Source organism: Leptodactylus fuscus, chromosome 7, assembly GCF_031893055.1.
Source record: "Leptodactylus fuscus isolate aLepFus1 chromosome 7, aLepFus1.hap2, whole genome shotgun sequence".
In the NCBI taxonomy this organism is placed as follows: domain Eukaryota; kingdom Metazoa; phylum Chordata; class Amphibia; order Anura; family Leptodactylidae; genus Leptodactylus; species Leptodactylus fuscus.
Genome location: NC_134271.1, coordinates 113,282,792 through 113,303,610, shown reverse-complemented (window position 1 = coordinate 113,303,610; position 20,819 = coordinate 113,282,792). Strand labels below are relative to the sequence as shown.

At 40.0% G+C, this 20,819-nt stretch overlaps 1 protein-coding gene across 2 annotated transcripts in view; it reads left to right on the top strand.

Annotated features, from left to right (window-relative positions):
* RGS6 (regulator of G protein signaling 6) overlaps nucleotides 1-20,819 on the top strand; it is a 329,404-nt gene that overhangs the window by 25,771 nt on the left and 282,814 nt on the right. For both annotated transcript variants that reach the window (XM_075282891.1, XM_075282890.1), the window contains exon 2: nucleotides 18,855-18,956. In XM_075282891.1, the coding sequence (XP_075138992.1) occupies nucleotides 18,876-18,956 (81 nt within the window). In that variant the 5' untranslated portion in view covers nucleotides 18,855-18,875. The remainder of the gene's footprint in view (nucleotides 1-18,854; nucleotides 18,957-20,819) is intronic.

Sequence of the window (20,819 nt, the reverse complement as noted above, 5' to 3'; positions counted from 1 at the left end):
TCCTCTAAAAGGGCCCGTTCACATGGAGTAAACGCGCATGTATCTTGGCAAAATACACGTGTATAAAATACACATGTAAAAATAAGACTCCCATTGACTTCAATGACATTTTACATGTGTATTTTGACGTGTTTTTTTACACGTGTAAAAAAAAAGTCATTGAAGTCAATGAGAGTCTTATTTTTACATGTGCATTTTGCCAAAATACACACACGTTTACTCTGTGTGAATGGGCCCTAAGATTCCCATTGACTTCAATGACATTTTTTTACACGTGTAAAAAAATATATCAAAATACACGTGTAAAATGTCATTGAAGTCAATGGGAGTCCTATTTTTACACGTGTAATTTTTACACGTGTATTTTGCCAAAATACATGCGCGTTTACTCCGTGTGAACGGGCCCTAATAGTTAATTTTAGTCTTGGCCTGTGATTGACAGCTGGCCTTCCTATCAAGTCCAGGGCAGGTTCTTCGTCACTATTTATTCTTGCTTCACATTCACTTTGGTGCTTGCTATTGCCTTGCGCGTGCTGGCTTTTCTCTAGCTGTTTATTCTTGTAATCTGATTCTTGTCCTTTGGCTTTCCCTGTTGACTACTCTTTTGGATATTGATTTTTGACACTGTATTGCTTGAATGTTACTGACCCCTGACTAGCTGACCTCCCTTGTTGTTGTTTGTCTTGTCCGCGTTTTGTGTCTCACGTATGTAGGAAGGGACTGTCGTTCAGTTGTCGCCTATTACATAGGAATCTTAGAATATTAAATCATATCATTCTGAAGTACAATTTGTCCTGCAAAAATTAAATCCTCATACAGCTCTGTGAACTAGCAAATAAAAAAGTTATGGCTTTTGGAAGGACCATATTCACACAAATGTTTGATTTCTATATATAGCATCTGAATTTTTCGCAGATACGATATATATCTGTTCATTTCAATAGATTTATTCAGCATGTCCTCTTTTTTCATGGATGCTGATACATCATATCAGTGAAAGTCAAGTAGCAAAAACAGATGACATCCATTTGTCATCCGTTTTTCTTGGACACAATATTTGAAAATCAAACCAAAAGAAAATATTGATTTCCTTTTCATGGACATGTAAAGTGAATCAGCCGTGCACAGCAACCTCTGTAGGTTGGGGTACTGTCCATAAAAAGCAGGGACCATGGATAAGGATGTATGGTTGCTTTGAGTTTGTGTTCCTTATAGTAATTGTGTTAGGTAGTATACCTTCTGGGATGTTTTAATGCACTATTTACACTATGTGATCAAAAGTATCCACACACCTGGCTGAAAATGACTTACAAGTTTGTGGCGCCCTCCATCGGTAATGCTGGAATTCAATATGGTGTTGGCCCACCCTTAGCCTTGATGACAACTTCCACTCTCACAGGCATACATTCAATCAGGTGCTGGAAGGTTTCTTGGGGAATGGAAGCCCATTCTTCACAGAGTGCTGCAGAGGCCTGGCACGAAGTCGGTGTTCCAAAACATCCCAAAGGTGTTCTATAAGATTCAAGTCAGGACTCTGTGCAGGGCAGTCCATTACAGAGATGTTATTGTCATGTAACCACTCCGCCACAGGCCGTGCAGTATGAACAGGTGCTTGATCGTGTTGAAAGATGCAATCACCATCCCCGAATTGCTCTTCAACAGTGGGAAGCAAGAAGGTGTTTAAAACAACAATGTAGGCCTGTGCTGTGATAGTGCCACGCAAATCAACAAGGGGTGCAAGCCCCCTCCATGAAAAACACGACCACACCATAACACCGCCGCCTCCGAATTTTACTGTTGGCACTACACACACTGGCAGATGACGTTCACCGGGCATTCGCCATACCCACACCCTGCCATCGGATCGCCACATTGTGTACCGTGATTCATCACTCCACACAACGTTTTTCCACTGTTCAATCGTCCAATGTTTACAACTCCTTACACCAAGCGAGGCGTCGTTTGGCATTGACCTGTGTGATGTGTGGCACCCAATCACCTGACCACGTTCGAAGTCTGTGAGTTCCGTGGAGCGCCCCATTCTGCTCTCTCACGATGTCTAATGTGTACTGAGGTCGCTGATATGGAGTACCTGGCAGTAGGTGGCAGCACAATGCACCTAATATGAAAAACGTATGTTTTTGGGGGTGTCTGGATACTTTTGATCACATAGTGTATGTATTTAGTTTAATTTTGTTCTCCTATGCTCATGTGCCACTTGCTGTTGGGGTTTCCCTGCTCCTTATACTAGTTATCTCACACTTAAACACTATATAATGTTTTGAAGTAGATCTTTGATCTGAAATACATCGGCTGAAAAAAAAAATAAATTTTTTACAAAGTTAAGCCAATGAATTAATAATGTTCATTTCATTAGAGATTCTATCAGCAAAGTAATTTATTTTCGCCATCATTGTCTGTATCTAATAAGCTATACTTTTCAACGTCTGTGCAAATGGGGAGGCATCTGAGGACAGGACCCGAACCTATGTCTACAATGAGCTCCCTCAGCCTTCATACAACCATACTTACATAGCCGATACGATCTGGCTGAAAACGACTTTCAGTTATGGTCAGCCTATATGGAAAAATCATAGCTCTGAGCTACAGTGTTTCCTTAACGCCCATAGAAGTGAATGGGAGTTACAGAAACAGTGTCAAAAAGTGAGCTACATTGTTTTCATAACTTCCATTCACTTCTATATAAGCTACGCTGTTTCCATGACAGTCTTCTCAGTGAGTTCACGGCTGGATAAGTAGCGGCACATGGAAACGGGAAAGGAGTTTCATGCTAGAGATAGGTGCAGATCACAGAATTGGGAACCACATCTATTAGACGTTTATGGCATATCCTTTGGAAAACTCTTTTAAGATAAGATAAGATAAAATAATCTAATCCTTTAATAGTCCCACAATGGGGAAATTTCAGTGATACAGTTTCATGGATGGTACAATAGTATATAATAAAAGAGAAAACACATACAAGCTCATGGCAGATAGAGAAATTCTAGGAAATCATAGCAACTAAAAAGAAGGAAACAAAGACACACTGAAGGATCATTTAGTTCTCTGTGTGAAGTGATGTTGATAGTACAGCCCAACCATGGTTGGAGGACACAAGGAGAGGGGTCACAGCATGTAGATATAACAGACAAACGTTTGTTTTTTTTTGCAGAGGTGGGGAACATTTGCAGCTATCACGATAACTTGTGGTAGTTCCTTTGGTAGGTAGTGAGATCTCATGCTCACAGCTGATAGTTTGGTATATTGCATCGGCACTATTGTTCCTTAACCAAAAAAATGTCCCAATGTCCTTCATCACAGCCCTCCTCCTTTCTTTTTACCACTGTGTTCTACCGCCCAAAGAAGTCTGAAGCCATCCAGGGAGACAAGCTGCTGCTCTCTTGCCAGGCTTCCATAAACTTGTGGGGTAGGTGGGTGAAGGTAGGTTCCCAGGCTGTAACAGAGTCCCACGTGTCCACAGTAATAGAAAGAAATACCAGTCAGCTGTAGCATCTTTACACATCAGCAATAGATGCCAAAAATCCTCTCCATGAAAGAAGAAGTCCACACTTCCACGCAGGATTCTCCTCCATGCTTTGTCTGCCTCATGGTGACCATGCTGTCCTTAGCTCGTGGGCGGATGGTAACAGGCACATGTCCACACAGGAAATTCCAGCTGATCAGGTCTTGTCCATGCTTTAACAATAGAAACAAAAGGAAAAAAAACCTCGATTTATAGTTGCTAGTTCATACTGCTAGTTTGCTTGAGTAGAGGATTCTTGAAGATACAGACAAAAAAGAGTGAAAAGGAAAGATAAAGGTTGCTCTCAGCTTGGAACTCTGTATCGAGGCTGCCACTCATGCGGCGCCATCTTGGAGGAAAAAAAGTCCCACTTTTTGGAAATATAGCTTTTTTTGTTGGAGACTTTGTTGCGTTTTTTGGAGCAAAAGCCAAAAATTGGCTACAAAAGTAATGGGAAATATATAGGAAGTACTTATACTTCTACCTTCTGCTCAATCCTTTTGATTACAAAACTGCAGCAAAATCTGCACCAAAACACACTGTGTTTCTGCAATGTGGGGCCTTTTAGCTATGTAACCTATGGTGTCCGCGAGTAACTGCTGTTTTTGTGCACGAGCTTTCCATCATTCAGGTCCCTATGAAGACCTGAACAACAGAGAACTTGGCACAAGTATGAACTTAGGCTTAAGCCCCACATTGCAGAAAAGCTGCTTTTTTTGTTTGTGGCAGATTGTGCGTGCTATATATGTGTGTGTGTTTTTGTTTTTTTGGGTTTTTTTTTTTAATACGAATCCAGTAGTCTTTTTCTATTGGAATCATGGGATCATAGATGGTAAACTTCTGCCTGATATCTTGCAGACATTTCTGCTACTCCAATTAAACTAAATGGGGCTTGCAGAAATCCATGTACTTGTCATCTAAATAGCTCACCCAATGGAAGTGATAGGTGCAACAAATGTAGCTTTAGGGTAATTTCACACAGGGTTTTTTGGACCGGAACCTGAGACGAAGGCTGCCTCAGGTTCCGGTGCAAAATATGGGTAGCTGCGACGGGATACTGATGCAGTGCATCGGCATCCAGTCATGCACTCCACTCCGGATTAGTCCCAAATCAATGAGCCTAGGTGGGGGGGGGGGGGGGAGTTTCTTCAGTCAGATGTCGTGAGGCAAATCCGCCTGAAAGAATGAGCATGTCGCTTCTTTTTTCTGGTAGCAGGAACAAACGGCTCACGGAAAAAAGAACTGACCGGCTCCCATTGATTTCAATGGGAGCCGTCTTTTTGGTCAGTATTTTGAGGCAGATACGGCCTCAAAATGCTGACCAAAAAACCCATGTGAACTTACCCTTAGATCACTGTACATTTTTATTTTGCTGAAGTCAAACATCAAAAACAGTGAACTTCTACCTTTTTGATCTATGACAATGTATCAATTGCTTCTTAGGTTTTTCTGTAATTTTATATACATATATGAATGCTACAGTTATCCGATAGCGATTGTATATTACGTTTGCTACGTTGATATGAATGTCTTTGAAACTGTACACAAACTAAATTATAGATCTGGGATGAGTATAGTGTAGTGTATTCCCACTTGTACCTCACCGATTACTGTAAAAGAGTTCTGCTCCCTTTTCATTAGATGACAAATTATAGTCACTCTCTTCTGCCAGAAAGATCTGCAAGGCTTTCGAAAACAATGCTTCCAGAGATAAAGATACAAAAAAAATGTAACACCTTTGACACATTCACACATATGAGGATTCATACAGTTACAGCAAATTATCTGTTAGTCTGGCAGCCGACCAATGTCAGATAGTGATGTAGAAAAGGCTACTATCAGAGAGAAGTGGAATCCCCTGCCAAAAGATGGAACTCGTATAAAGGGGCCTTTCAAAAGCCAGAATGGGTTCCTCTTCACTACTTACTGGCGAAACGCCTGGGAACCAGTTGTCTCTCCCCACAGCTGACTATCCAGCATAAGTGCTATTTGAGTAATGAAACAGAATGAATGAACATCTGAGGCACTGCAGACATAATGTGCGCGCCTCTTATTACTGTACTTCCAGATGCTATTACACTACTTTGACTTACTTTTGTGTTATAAGCAAGAACTGAGAGAATAACTACATAGCTGAAAATGGAGTTTGCAATAGATTGGAGCTTTAGTGAATTAAATTACTATGTATTTTATATTTTTTCTTTAAAGGGTTCATCTAAATCTATTTTTACAAATTTTAGTGTTTTCAGTGCTGCTAATTTTAGTTACAGTAGTTAATATGTTAAAGAAGAACTAAGTCCATCAAGTACAACCTCAGCTGATCCCTGAGAGAGGCAAAAACCACTGTGTATGACAGAGACCCAATTCTCCATATCCTTCCTGAATCTTGCTGGTAAATAGACAGATCCCTGGATCAATATTCTTCATTAAAGAGGTTGGCCAACTTGTGTTGTATCAAAGCAAAACATTGTATAAACTAAGCAAAAAAAAAAAAAAAAAATGCTCCCTTTTTAAATGTCCCCCATTCCAATGCCGACAGTACAGTCCCTGCGTTATCATGTCCTTGTTGTAGCAGATCTGATGATGTCTTATTCATTGTCATGTTCTGCTGCAGGTTCTCACTGGCCTCAGGAGTGATATGTGCATGAATGGCACATGAATGTTGGGGAAAGCTGGGGACACCCTGGGTGTACTCACAGCAGCCACATACTTACTGGTGGTAAACCATATGCGATATACATTAGCAGCATATTGGATGAGCTTTCACTAAATCACATCCATATGCTGTGACTTAAAACCCATAGCATATCAATTATTGCTGCAGGTTTTACCACTATTGTGTCAGTGTCCTGTGTATACTTAGCCTAAAGGGGTAAAATAATAAAGCTTTTGCCTCTAGAATATTAATAATCAGAACTAAGAATCCTTGCCTTCCCTAATACAGTTCTTTTGGTTGCTAATACAATCATACAATCAGTTTCCAGGAGGAGCCACCTATGGGGCTGGAGTGGGCGCAAAAGAAAACAAAAAGTTATACTTGCCTGTCCCCAGCACTTCATTATCCAATCCTAGTCCCCTTTCTGACGCATGCCTGGGCTCACAGCACCGTAAGTCGTGAGGCTAACATGACTGCTGAGACCAATCAGTGGTCTAAGCGGCTGCTAATAAGGAACCAGCGACATATGCCAGTGAGGCATATGCATCCATTGAGGTCACTTATTGGTCTCAGTGAATCATGCAGCTTCTGCCGCTCCAAGAAGAAAGAGGACTGGGAGCAGATAGTGGACCACTGAGGACAAGTGAGTATGCTTTTTCTTATCTTTGACACCCACCCCAACCATCATACAGGCTGCTCCAAATCCTGGACACTCGTTTTAAAGACCTGAGACGTTTGGTTTGCTAGTGGTCATATGGCAGTTCTATTTAACAACTAGGCATATAATATTTTACCATTGTTTTATATAGCCAAAAAGCGTACTTCTAATTATGCAGCCACTTTTCATCAATTGATAGTACAGTTGAATATACAAAACTTTGTAACAATATCTTATTAAAGATTTTTTTTTTACTTCTCCATTTATCAGTCCGCCCTCCGCCTTTCTTTACACCCAGTCTGTTGTCTGTATGGAATATGTATTTGCACTCAGCTACACACAGAAGTCTATGGAGAGTGTAGGGGAGGAGAAGGAGGCTGTTAATTGATTTATTACATCATATGGTGCAGTGGTAGTGTCTTATCTCGGAGTCTATCATTTTAGCAGTTATGTCTGTATTTTTTCAAGTAGTTTCCTCCATTCTATAAACTTCTATGTAAAAAGTAACTCAGCCTGATAACTAGAGAAGGAAACCTATTTCTGTAATAGGATATATTACTCTACCGTTAATTTATATAAAATTGTTTTAGAATCGATGATCTGCTTTATGGTGCTAACATTTTTTTAAAGGTCTTGTCCCAGCATAACATGATATTATTTGTTCACAATATAGGTTTGATTGTTGAGCCCCCTACCGATCATGAGACATGGTGGTCTCATCTAATGAAGTCTTTGTTCTCTTGTATATGGGAATGATAAAGATAGCCATGCACAACTAGCTCTTGGCAATCTCCACCAATCCCATAGAAAGGGAATGCAGCATAGGTGTGTGATTGTCTGGCAGTTCCAACAGAGGACAACATAAACTTTGTGATCAGTGGTGCAAGATGAAACAATAGAATCTCTAATATAAAGAAAGTATAAAGTATATTTTGTCTTAACAAGGTCACTTATCACCGGTGTGACAAATATGGAGCTAGGAAAACCTGTTTAAAGACACCTTTAACAAGCTCAACTGTTTGCAGCATTTAAGAGGTTCTGCTCCACTGATTCGAGCACAGTTGGAATTTTCATCTCTAGCCCCACCATTCCTGAGCAATAAGTGCTGTTAGTTTTGGTGCCTGATTTGCTATTTAGGCTCTGTACTGTCAGGAGGGTGGTGTCAGGCAGGAGCAGATGAGGGGTGTGATTATGAGCTCTGACACTGGCTGCCTCTGATTGGAGCTCTGAATCGCCTACTCCCCCACCTGACACTGCATCAAACCTAACTGCCCTTGTTGCTCGGGAAGGCTAGAGAAAAAAATCCAAGGGCACTCGAATCATTGGAGCGGCACCTATTAACCGATGGTTGGAGGTGGCGAAAGGTCCCCTTTAGCTGCAGTCACTGCCTATGGACAGTCTTAAATTTATCAATGAACATGTACTCGTGTCCTAAGGGAATAAAATACATTTGTATACTGCCATGACAATGGTAGCATTAGTACTTTCATTTATTCATTTATGTATCATAGTATTCATTGATTTATTGAGCATGTCAGGTGGAGAGATTAGTGCAATACTCAGCACAAATAACATCCTGAACTACTGATAATTTCTTCACAGTCGCACCCGCGTACGTAAAAGAGTCAGCTTAATTCTTTGCACTATCAGTCTCATGCCAGAACCTTACTCCTGAACCGTTTTAGGGCTCCTTGAAGAACTGCCAACCAGTTAATCCTTTTCTCTCTGAGGCAGCTGTTATTAAACCCATTCCACCAGGGTTTCAACACATCTTTGATTTCACAATGACTTTGATCATGACTGACCTGAAATTGAAAGTCTGCTTCAAAGAACCTGTGGGAAGAAAGCCCAACAATGGAAAATTAGTGAGAATCTCACATAGAGATGTCAGTGAAAGTTTCTAGAAATAATAGCATTCTGTGTCTTATTCATTGAAGTAAAACATAGCTTCTTACCAGTCACCATTGGATTTTCTCTTGCTTATTTGATGTGTGTACTTTTGGGTATATACTGTACTTCCTATTTCATAAATAAGCTACCTCTAATGAATTACTGTAAGTAACTGACATTTTTGCAAACCAGCCATATACTCACAATATATAGTCTAATACCTGCACATACATCTTTCCTGACTCTCCCATTAACATGTTTTCTTAGATTGGCTGAGTACACTTCTTTATTTCTATAGGGAAATCTCCTGGCAGATACCCTTGAGAGCACTTATCTCCTGAATGAGGCATGTTGAAATGCATCATGCCTGCTCCTTGTTCCTCTGCGAATATTGTCAGACAGCAAGGCTACCCACATACACATTATATTTACAGTTCAGCAAAATTTATCTACTGTATATGGCCATAGTTATTTCATACATTTGCTTGTGTGGTGTACATGTATACAGCATGTCAGGGATTTTAGAAGGTGATCATGAACCCTGGTTTATATTGACTCTGTAATGACGTCTGTGAAGGAGCCAAGGATCACTGAATGGTTTTCTGCCTGCATTTTTGGGCAGTCTCCACAAACGCGCAAAATATGATAAGAATTTTTAAGGCTAAAGCCCCAAATAGCGAAACGCAGCTAAAAATCACTGTAAGGCCAGGGCCCCATGGGCCAGAAACGTTGCGATTTGCCCGTGATGAAAACGCCAGCCTAAATAGCCAAACTAGTGCAGCATATATAGCAGCTTTTCTTTTTAAATTATAGAAAGCCTCACCAGAACCCAGTAAAACCCTATTATATGTGAATGTGGTCTGTGGGTCACCATTTATATCTAGTTTGAGATAATTATTATGCACACCATCATTTTTGGACTGATATACCTTTTTAAGGACTAATTTTCTGATGATATTGGATTCATTATTGTGCCATTTGTATTCAGTACAATGTGAAGATCAGTAATGAAAGGACACATATTATATACAATTTGTCCTAGTGCATCAGACAATTTTAAGAAACCATTTTTATCGCTATATAATACACTAGTTATGGTGCTGTGAGCAGTGAATCATGGTGTATAAGGGCAAACGTTACAGCGCTAATAGGATGCTGTCGTTCGTATGTCCTACCTTAGAGAGCTAGTTATAAATGTGACAACATATAATTTTCTAATGTTAATGGACATATGGACTGAGTGGTGTCCAGGTGAGAAAATATACGGTACGTTCGCTCACATCTTTGACTTTGATATTTTTGGTATGTCAGAAGGTAAGGAGTGCTTTGATATGATGGCGCCATAAACTTACCAAAGAGCATTTCTAATACCAAAGAGCATGTCAAATAGGTTCTATAGGAATAGGGTCCAAAATATAAAACCCCTATATATACCATCAATAAAACTCAATATGGGAGATTTATGAAGTTATTAGCTTCATTCTTCATAACTTCATCACTGGGGGGGGGGAATAAATGAGTGCATACATGAGGTGGAAATACACAACAGAAATTAATATGCTGAATCAACCAGCACTGATGATATTGTTTAAAACTTAACTTTTAATAACTAATCTCCCCTAAAAGAACACACATATAAATCGATAAAATCCATATAAAGGATACCTTGTGACAGAGAAATTTGTATAAGTATACACCGCTGAGGTTACAATTGGTAACATACACCGTAATAGGATGTAATAAACATGGAACGGTCTTACCACTCAGAGGTCTTCACACGGTCCAAGGGTGCCTGTATATCCCTAGTTGTCCCTAGAGAGCTTACCATGTGACCCCAGTAACTCCCGCCCTAACAAGGGCAGAACCAAACGGAACTCAGTAAAAAATGTAGCCCTGTCAGATCCTACGCGTTTCAGAGCACATCCCTGCACCCATCATCAGGGAACCTAGTTCTAATCTTAATGGTGTAAACAACCAAATAAAGTCTGGAGGCAAAGCCAGCCACACCAGGCATTTGCTAGACACAGTGGTGCCCTGGCTCAGTAGACACCCATATTTCCAAAGGTATCTAGGGATACATATAGTGGATATATCCCTCTTCACACATCAACAGCATCCTCTAATCTGACTTAAACAGACATGGCAGTGGCAGAGACATCATTTTCTCTGTGCATTAAATAGCATTTAGCTCCACCCCCTGTCACGCTTGATCATAGGGGGTAAATACACTGCAACTTACTCTGTCTCTATAGACGAAGACACCCGCCCCTCCAGGCGAATCTGCCGCCATTTTGCTCCTCCAATCACGCGATCTGCCCATTTCATCTCGTGGGATGACTCACCTTTCTGCGCATGCGTCCGGGATTACTACCATGACCATGAATTACTCGGTCACATGTGAGCCATCAGTCCATAATTCTTCACAGTGCACCCCCCACACACACCCATAGTATAATTGTCCCCACATACAGTGTATTGGCCGTGTAGAAACAATGCAGGTACCTCCTTAGGTCAGATTCACACTGGGCAAAGTGGTATGTTCTCATGGCGGAAAATGGCTTTGAAATGCATCAGCATTCTGTCACGGTATCCCGCTCCTGATTAGGCCTGAATGAATGGGCCTAAACAGGAGTGTGTCTCGAGCTGTGGACGCAGCAGCTGAATCAGCCATGGAATCCGTGGCAAGATAGGGCATCTCGCTTCTTTTTTTCCGCTACTAGCTAGCGGAAAAAAAGTGAGCAGCTCCCATTGAAGTCAATGGAAGCCATTTTTGCTGGCAGATTTTGAGGCAGATTCCGTGTCAAAATCCGCTAGCAAAATACTCTGTGTGAACATACCCTTATGAAGTATATTCAAAAATAGTATACTGCAAGTTTATGTGTTTCTTCCTTTTGGTTTGGCTAAAGGTGGTTTCACAAACAGCTTGTTTTGTTAAAGAATAATGAAAAGCTGCATTTTGTGCCAATTTTTCCTGCAGTGTTTTTTTTTAACGAAAGCCCACAGTGGATTCATAAGTAATAGAAAATACAAAAGTAGAACTTATAATTCTCCTTTCTGTTGAATTCATTTTTGGCTTTCACTTGAAAAACTGCATTGCAAACTGGTATTTTTCCAAAAATCCTCCGTGAGAAGCCTCCTTTAATAAAATGTATGAAAAACTGCATTTAAAAGCTTCCCCATGTGAATTTGTCCTCAACAATAGTGAAAACTATGAAAGAGTTTCCCATAAAAATTAAAGTGTCAGTTCTTGGAGTAAGATCAGTGGGTAGGACATTTGCAACAATAAAATTGGAAGTGCACCTGTATGATCAATATAAGGGTAATTTATTCAGTCTTTACTAGCTATTTGACCTTATCCACAGAATTTCCATTAAATCATTTTTGTTGACGTGGAAATGTTGAATTTCTATTTCTGCTTTAATGCATCAATAGTCAGTGTATTAACAGTGCCTAAATGGTTCTAAAACCCCATACAGGAAGAGCAGTAAGAATAAATGAGTAACCTTGCAAAAAATATAATGGCATCCAATTACTCAAAGCCTTGCCCAAAAATAAAAAAGCCATAAATATCTAAAAATAAAATAAAATCAATGCTGCATACGATTCATAACCCTAAATGACAAGCTAGTGGTTTCACTCATCTGTCCTGATCTATTCAGGTAGCTGAATCATTGATCTACTAAGCAAGAAATACAGTTAATGCTGACCTTATATATAACCCCAATCTTAGAAGTTTAGTTTAAGAGGTCTGTTCATATAATGTAATTTAACATAAGGCTCAAAATAGTATAAAATAGGTCATACCGTACTGATCATCCTATTCCAATGCCTTCTAGGTCTCCCTGCTCTTCTCTACTTCCATCTATAAACACAGTAAATGACTGCTCAACCAGTCGGTTGCGTTGACCTGCCAGATTGGCTAAATGGTTTTTGTGTTTAAACAGGACCAGGAGGTGGAACTTGGGCGACCTGGGAAATGGTGGGCGATCAGTATGACTGAATTCATTGAATAACTAGTTGAAGTCATTTTCTCAATACCCAAAAGTTAGAGGAAAGAAAGTCAAACCTGAAAATGATTTCAACATGGAGGTGAAGGTGCTGAGTGCAAGACCTCTGCTAATCTAATAGGTTATCAGTATTTACGTCCTTGAAACCCCCTTTAACTCTGCCTTCACTTTTTATGTGTTCTGATTTTCCAGTAAGCTTGTTTTATATTCACTTGAACCTGTTTTTCCATTATCTACACCGCATGCAGTATATGCTTTCTTTTAATTCACCGATAAATGCCAATGTTAATGCTGTGCACATCAGAGCCTATAGCTACAAGAATAAGATAAGAACATACAAAGTTTTCCCCTTATTTTTTCCAGCACAATAATCTACAGCCAAATATTTCTTCAAAACATTACATTTAGGTTTTATAAATTGTAATTGCAAAGAAACCTTACTTCTGTTCTGCAACATTTTCCAATTATTTGATTGCAGTCAACAATGAAACTATTCATATTTCCATTCTGGTTGCCATGGCTTTTCCACATCTCTAGTCTAATTGTGTATCTTGTATTTGTAAGTTCATAAAACCTGTGCATGGTTTCTAAATCTCACATATGTACATTTTAACTGTACATAAATACATATACCGTATTTTTCGGACTATAAGACACACTGGACTATAAGACGCACCCAGGTTTTAGAGGAGAAAAATAGGGAAAAAAAAATTTTCAGGCAAAAAATGGTAAAATATTTAATGTATGGAAGATGTAGTTTTGGAACAGCTGCAAGGCCACATTGACAGGTGACCCTGCAGCTGTACGGGGATGTATAGGGCGTTTTTTTTGTGGGGCCAGATGTACTTTTTAGTTATACCATTTTGGGAAATGTTTATTGCTTAGATCACCTTTTATTTAATTCAGAGGCAAAACAGAGAGAAAAACCCGGCGGTTTAGCACTTTTGATTTTGACGTTCACTGTACATAAAACTATTAGTAGACCGGGCATTTTCAGACACAGGGATACCTAATGTGTATGTTTCACAGTAATGTTATACTTTTATATGTATTCTAGAGAAAGGAGGTGAACTTTTATTTATTTTATTTTTTTATTATATTTTTTTTTGTGGTTTTTTTTTTTTTTTTTTACTATTTTATTATCCCCCGCCTAGGGGGCTTGAACCTGCAATCATTTGATTGCAAGTCCCATAGACGGCAATACAAGTGTATTGTCGTCTATGGGAGATTCTATACATTACTATCGCGGAGTGTCATAGACCAGCCGCGATAGTAATATATATCTATGACAGGCCTGGGAGCCTTCATTAGGCTCCCAGCTGTCATCGGAACAGGTCGGCTCCTATGGCCTCGCCGTGCAGGAGCTGGCCTGCATCACTAAAGGTATGGGGCCGGTGGGGACCGGCCCCGGGGCTAACTGCCGGGACCTGCGGAGGAGGAGCGGATTTACAGCATGGCCGCGCTACTGCCACCGCTGGTTTTCTTCAGAGGCAGGAGCGTGACAATCTGCAGGCCCCGGCAGCTAAGACAGTCCCCGGCATCTGCTGTAATAGACCGGCAGATGCCGGGGAGTGTCTTAGCTGCCGGGGCCTGCAGATTGTCACACTCCTGCCGCTGAAGAAAACCAGCGGTGGCAGTAGCGCGGCAATCTGCAGGCCCCAGCAGCTAAGACACTCCCCGGCATCCGCCGGTCTATTACAGCAGATGCCGGGGACTGTCTTAGCTGCCGGGGCCTGCAGATTGTCACGCTCCTGCCTATGAAGAAAACCAGCGGTGGCAGTAGCGTGGCCATGCTGTAAATCCGCTCCTCCCCCCACATTCAGACTATAAGACGCACCCTCATTTTCCTCCGAAATTTTGGGGAAAAAAAGTGCGTCTTATAGTCCGAAAAATACGATCCTTTTAGTGTTTATACAAATTAGGGTCTATTAGCCAAGTGGGTGGTAACAATATGGTCTCTCTGGCATCGAGATCTCTGTGTGCTGTATGTCATACCCACTTTTCTAGTATACACTAATTTATATCTACACGTGCGTCTTATAGTCCGAAAAATACGGTATGTGCAGACATAACCATGGCAGACAGATTTAAAACCTCTATTTTTCGCTGTTTACAGTGAACCAACAATATATTGCCAATAAGGTTAATATTTCTAAGTTGCCTCATCTCTTTTTGTTTCATATCTGAATTTATACACAATCCATAGACAAGAAAGAAAGATTAATTCACAATGCAAAATTGTAGAGATATGCCATTACTTTACAATAATGTCAGTGGAGTAAGTAGCTGGTAAAGAAGTTCAGTTATGTGACAACCAACTGTTTCAACATGTAGTACATAGCTGAGAGCATACCGTATCATATACAACCTTATAAACCAGGGGTAGGCAACCTTGTGTGTGCAGTGTGCTGATTAAAAAAAAAAGACTGGTACTCAGTGTTCCTTGCAATAACTGTGAGGATATTCGACACCTACGTGAAAATCATAAAACACAATCCAAGCAATCAGCAATCAATTAATTAGTTGATTAAAGTGTAACTAGACTATCGGACTTTCTTGCATCTCGTTATTCTTTCCCTTGCTTCTCTGTCGAGAGCTGTCCCTGCTTCACACTATGTATGGAGCACTGGCTTATGTAAAATAATGAGAAAATGTAGGTAGGGAAGGGTCACTTCAGTTATATCTCAGCCATTATAAAATGTATAAACTAACATCCTAATCCCAGCTATGTTTTCAACCAGTGCTATCTCTGGAAATAATATCTCATCTTTCATATGAAACCAAAAGCAGGTTTCTATCTTTTATAATGCCCAATATATAGCTGTTGGATTCAGTGTCATAATTAGGAATGGCGGGGCCCGTGGTGAACTTTTGACATGCCCCCCCCCCCGACCAACACCAAAGACCCCGGCCGACCGACATCCCCCCCCCCCCCGCATTATGCCCCATAATGGCCCCTGTACACCCAGTATGATGCCCCCATAGTGGCCCATGCACACACAGTATTATGACCCCAAAGTGTCTCCTGCCCACACCGTTATATCCCATTGTGGACAGCAATGAACAGTTATTATACTCTGGGGTCTCTTCAGACCCCAGAGTATAATAATTAGAGACCCAGGGGGGGGGGGGGGAGATACAAACATAAAAATCACTATTACTTACCTATCCCCAGTTCCGCTGCACTCCCCAATGACGTACAGGACACATATGGACGCAGACCCAGATCATGTGATGTCAGGGACGTAACATTAGTAGGCCCAAAGCCCGCCCGGAGAAGTAAGTAAATGGGGCCCGTTACCGGCTGGAGTTACTCCAGCCAGTAACAGCCTATTGAAAAAGCACCGTTAGCGGCCGTTGCCGGGTCCCCTAATGTTCCGGGCCCTATGGCAGCCGCTCCCACTGCTACCCTAGTAGTTACGCCACTGGTTGGACTTGACCCTGCCCTACCCTTATTTTCTCTGCATTATACACAAGTCTGTACACCCTGAGTGGCAGGAACAGTTCTCAATAGAGAAGCAAGGGATAGAATAAAGAGATGCAGGATTTCACAGAAAGGAAACAACATTTGTTAGTAAAGTATATTACTAAATGTGGCTGTTTACGTGAAAAGGGCCCAGATCGTCGATACTAATTATAGAGAAAATAGTCCAAAACATTTGGGTAAAAAAAAATCACAATTTTGTTTTATGCAAAAATTTTATTTAAAAATATGTCAAGTTTACAAATTTGTTGAGACTTTTAAGAATTTGTACACTTTTGGTGCAGATTTCGTTAGAATTAAAGTGACAAATTAAATCGACAATCTGGGCCCTTTTCACGTAAACAGCCACAAATGTATGAATAAAATTTATTAAATACTGCAAGAAAATCAAAAGTTGTCTAAAGTTAAGTTATTCTTTAGACATGTTTCAGTGTGATCCTTCTCTGGTGATGGGCCTTTGTATGAACAGAGGACTCAGACATTTTCCCATCCCGATCTTCATGTTGAGTAAATTCATACCATTCCAGCCTTGTTGAGATTACTTTAGCATGTTCTGCTGCCATATTATACTTTTACTTGCTGAGAGGTATAAGAACAAATGCTGTCCTCTGACCAGGCCAGCTCATGCCCAGACATAATGCCATATCTCATGCTTCTCTGCTTAATACCTCCTCTCCTACACAGTTGAGAGCCCTGAGCCAGGTAGACATGCGACTTTGGAGCAAGAGTCAGAGGTTGCTGATCTCTGTTAAAGGCTAAGTAGCAGGCCTTGACAATGAAAGTTGCTTCATTTTTATTTGACTGATCAGCCTTATTTATGAGAAGTTTATGTGGTGGATTTTTTCCAAGGAAAGATTTGACATGTATTTGTTGTTGAACATCTGTTGCTATTTTGTCACAGAACTGCACACAGATTAATCCCATTCAATGGGGCCAATCCACATGCAGATACCAGCTACAGTTTCTTCATCATTTTCTCCCTTAACATTTATTTCAAATCCTTGGCAAAAAATGTTGTGGCCTTATGAACGGCAGCATGGAACTCCATTAAGAACAATGGGAGGCATACTGATTTTGGGGTAGAATAAGCAACAAAATCCATGGGAAAATTTTGCGTGGAAAAATCTGCAATATATTTATTGTATTGAATTTCTGTTGCAGATCTGTAGTTTAAAGTGCTAAAGATTTGCATGTGGCTATTTGCCAGAATCTGACACAAGTAGGCACACGTCACAAATATGCAGCAGAAAATTCCTTTGCCATAAGAACAACAATGCAAAAAGAGTCTCTATCACTAGGAAAAGTGATTTTTAACTAATTACACCTTTGCATAACCTTTAGAAAGTTTATTTCACACCTACCTATAGTATGTAGATTGTTTGATTCAGACACATAGAAGATAATAGGAGAGAGGAGGCTGCTGGGAACTTCCTGAGCTGGCTGGAAGCTCATTAGCATATGAATAAAAACGGACTTATTCAGAGACCACTGAGGCAATCTACATACAAAAGATAAGTGTGAAATAGCATTTCTAAAGCCTATGCAAGGATGTGTTTAGATAAAAATGACTTTTCCCATTGATAGAGCCCCTTTAAAGCAACAGAAGGCAGATTTCAGGCAGTTTTATACATGGATTTCAGCACAGAATCCACACCAAAATACATGGTGTGAGAAGGTGACAGGCAGAGTGCTGGAGTCATGGTATATATCTCCCCCAGGTTTCTAACATATGTGTGGTCTTGTGTCCTGGGTTCGTTACTGGGCCATAAAAGGCTGCAGAGCCTGCATTTCTGTGCAGATCCTGAGAGCGAGAGGAGGTGCCTGGGTCCGTCCTGCTATACCGAGAGTCTGGTGAGACCATACTGTGCTATTTTGTTTGTTTGTATGGTCAGTAGTAAGCCACCCATATCATTAGTGTTACTAATGATATACTGTTTAGTTAGTGCTCGGACAAGCAGAGTTTTGTTTGATGTTTTTCTGTATTTTATTTTGCTTATTTTGTACCTGAAGTGAAGGTTTATTTTGCTGGGGGTTTTTTCCCAAATAAACCAGTTTGCACAAAATATTGTGTCCTTGTGTGACTGGTTGGGTCTGCACCATTGCTGCTACTGAGCTACAATGGGTGTTTTACGAGCATTGCATCTGAGACAAGTCAGAGGTGCATCTGAATACCATTCAGTATGCTAGTCAATTAATAAAAAAAACTTCAATATTCGGTCATTTCAATGAACTATTAGAAAATTGCAGTGGCTGTATTTTGTGTTTGTCTACCTAATATATACAGTGAACCAAATTATATTCTCCATAATAGGGAGGTGTCTAGTTGATATATAAGGCACAAACATGGGAACACCAATAAGCCTCTTTTATTCATTTGTCTACATCTGTCAGCATGTTTCAGGCAGTATACAGTATGAATCAGTGTATGTCATGTGCATGACAACTTGTCAGTTTTGCACTCATTTACAAGCAGACAAGCTTTCAGTCTTTTCTTTAGACTGATGATTTTGTCATTCATTGCTATATGTTTAATTGAGCGCACAAATTTCCCATTTTATCTTTACATCTCTCAAATATAAGAAATACACTACTTTATCTTTTAACTTGTTGGCTTTACTGTGTTTTCTTTGCAGTGTCTGTGAGAAATCCCAATCATGGCTCAGTCTTCTGATGCAAGTGTTGTTGGAGTTACAGATCCTGAGGACAACACTCCTAACATGATTGTCTACAGAAAAGTAAGGCTTTTGGTTTCCTATCATTGATGTGGACTATGTAGTGAAATTGGAGCCTGTGATATGTTACATTATCTCACCAGTGTTTTGATACAATCTTTCTGCCCCTATTACTGTCATCACAAAGTCCTGCATGTACGATTTTGTGTCCGTGCAAAAAAAAAAAAAAAAAAGGTTTCCCCACGGAGAGGCTGCATACGGACACCGGAAAACACACATCACAAAACTCAGAGCATCTATGTCAGTTTTCTAGAATAGACATGTCAAACATTTTATTTTGTCATAGAGCCGATTGTTCTTTAAAAAGTTTGACTTTTTGGCTTTTAAACTCTGTACATCACTTTTCCAAAAGGTCGCCCATCAGTATGGGACTTGTCATAGCATTTATAACAAATTGGTATAACTTAAAGCTTAAATGTACCCAGATCCTAGCTGGAGAAGATCTTAGATTCTGGTACAAGGAGTGAATCTAATTTATTTAGACGTATGTGCCTCTTAATAAATTGTGCACTGATCCAATTTGGCACACAGGAGATCAAAACTGGTGTAGAAATTCACAATCTGTAGGGTAAGAATACAGAAACCATATGCTGTGCAAAAGTGGGAAATGTATTGTAACCATAAATAGGAATGAAACAAGCAAAAGTATTTCCAAACAGTGTCGTACTGACCCGCCAGATGACCAGAGAATACAATAATGGTGGAGCAGTAGATAAATAATTTTAAGGGTACCATGATCTATTTACTAGGGCTTGTTGAAAGGTAGGCCTCCACAAACATTTAATGTGGTAGTCCCAAAACACCAAAGGCCGACACCATTTCTAAGCTTGGTCTTATTGAAAGGTTTTATTGTTACAGAACCCTTTCTAGGATCTCATTGTAAAAAAAATGTATCAAACCACAGAACACATACTGTATGTGGCAAGTCACAGCCACTGTGGACTGACTGGAATGAAAGCTATGGAATGGAATTTTTCTCAAATTGCTGAAAAGTTTTTTGATTTTCAGAAGCTTTCCTCTGTCAAATCAAAGAGTTAGGGTGCGTAATAAATCTTTAAATTTCCTGTAGTCGTGACAGTTTACACGGCCACATCAGAAAACACCAGAGACATTTTAAATGTCAACATGTAACGCAATGCCCTATTTTCTCTACAGTGAAGTTCTCACTTTTGTAGCCCATGCTTCCACTGCTATGTTATGGCATTTTACAATCTGAATTAACACTTTCAGACCTATTAACTCCCCGTGTCTATAATATTATTATTATTATTATTATTATTATTATTATTAGTGTTATCATTAACATTATATTTTCTTTACAGAAAAAGGGAAAGTAGTTTTATAACGGTTATTTTATTAATCTTTTTCTCTGTAGTTATTTGGTAGTCTGTCTATACTCTTCCTATCCAATAAATTCATTTTCTAGGGAGATTGTTGTCATCACCATGGGGGAGATTAGAAATTCGCAATGAATGTGTAATTCTATTCCTCGCCATTCTATTTAGTAGTTCTGGAAAAATAGAAAGCACCTGCTCAAATCAGCTTTTTGGGACTTTTAGTCCACAGATGAAAAACCCAAGCAGGACTTGTCTAAAGCAGATAAACTTTAGTGCATTCTTTCAGTTTTCTCATGTAGTGTGCAAAGGAGATTCAGCAGATAGTCTTCTGTCCTGGACAACAGTCACATTTGTCTGGAGGGACCCCATGCACACAGCCAAGTGTGCATCCAGCGTGGAGCCGAGTGTGCAGCGGAATGCACTTAGACTGCACTCGGGTGACACTCCGTGTATCATCCATGATGCACTTACCTCAGCAATTGTTTCTGATCTGTTATGATTACAAAGACCATGATAAGATCTGCTCTAT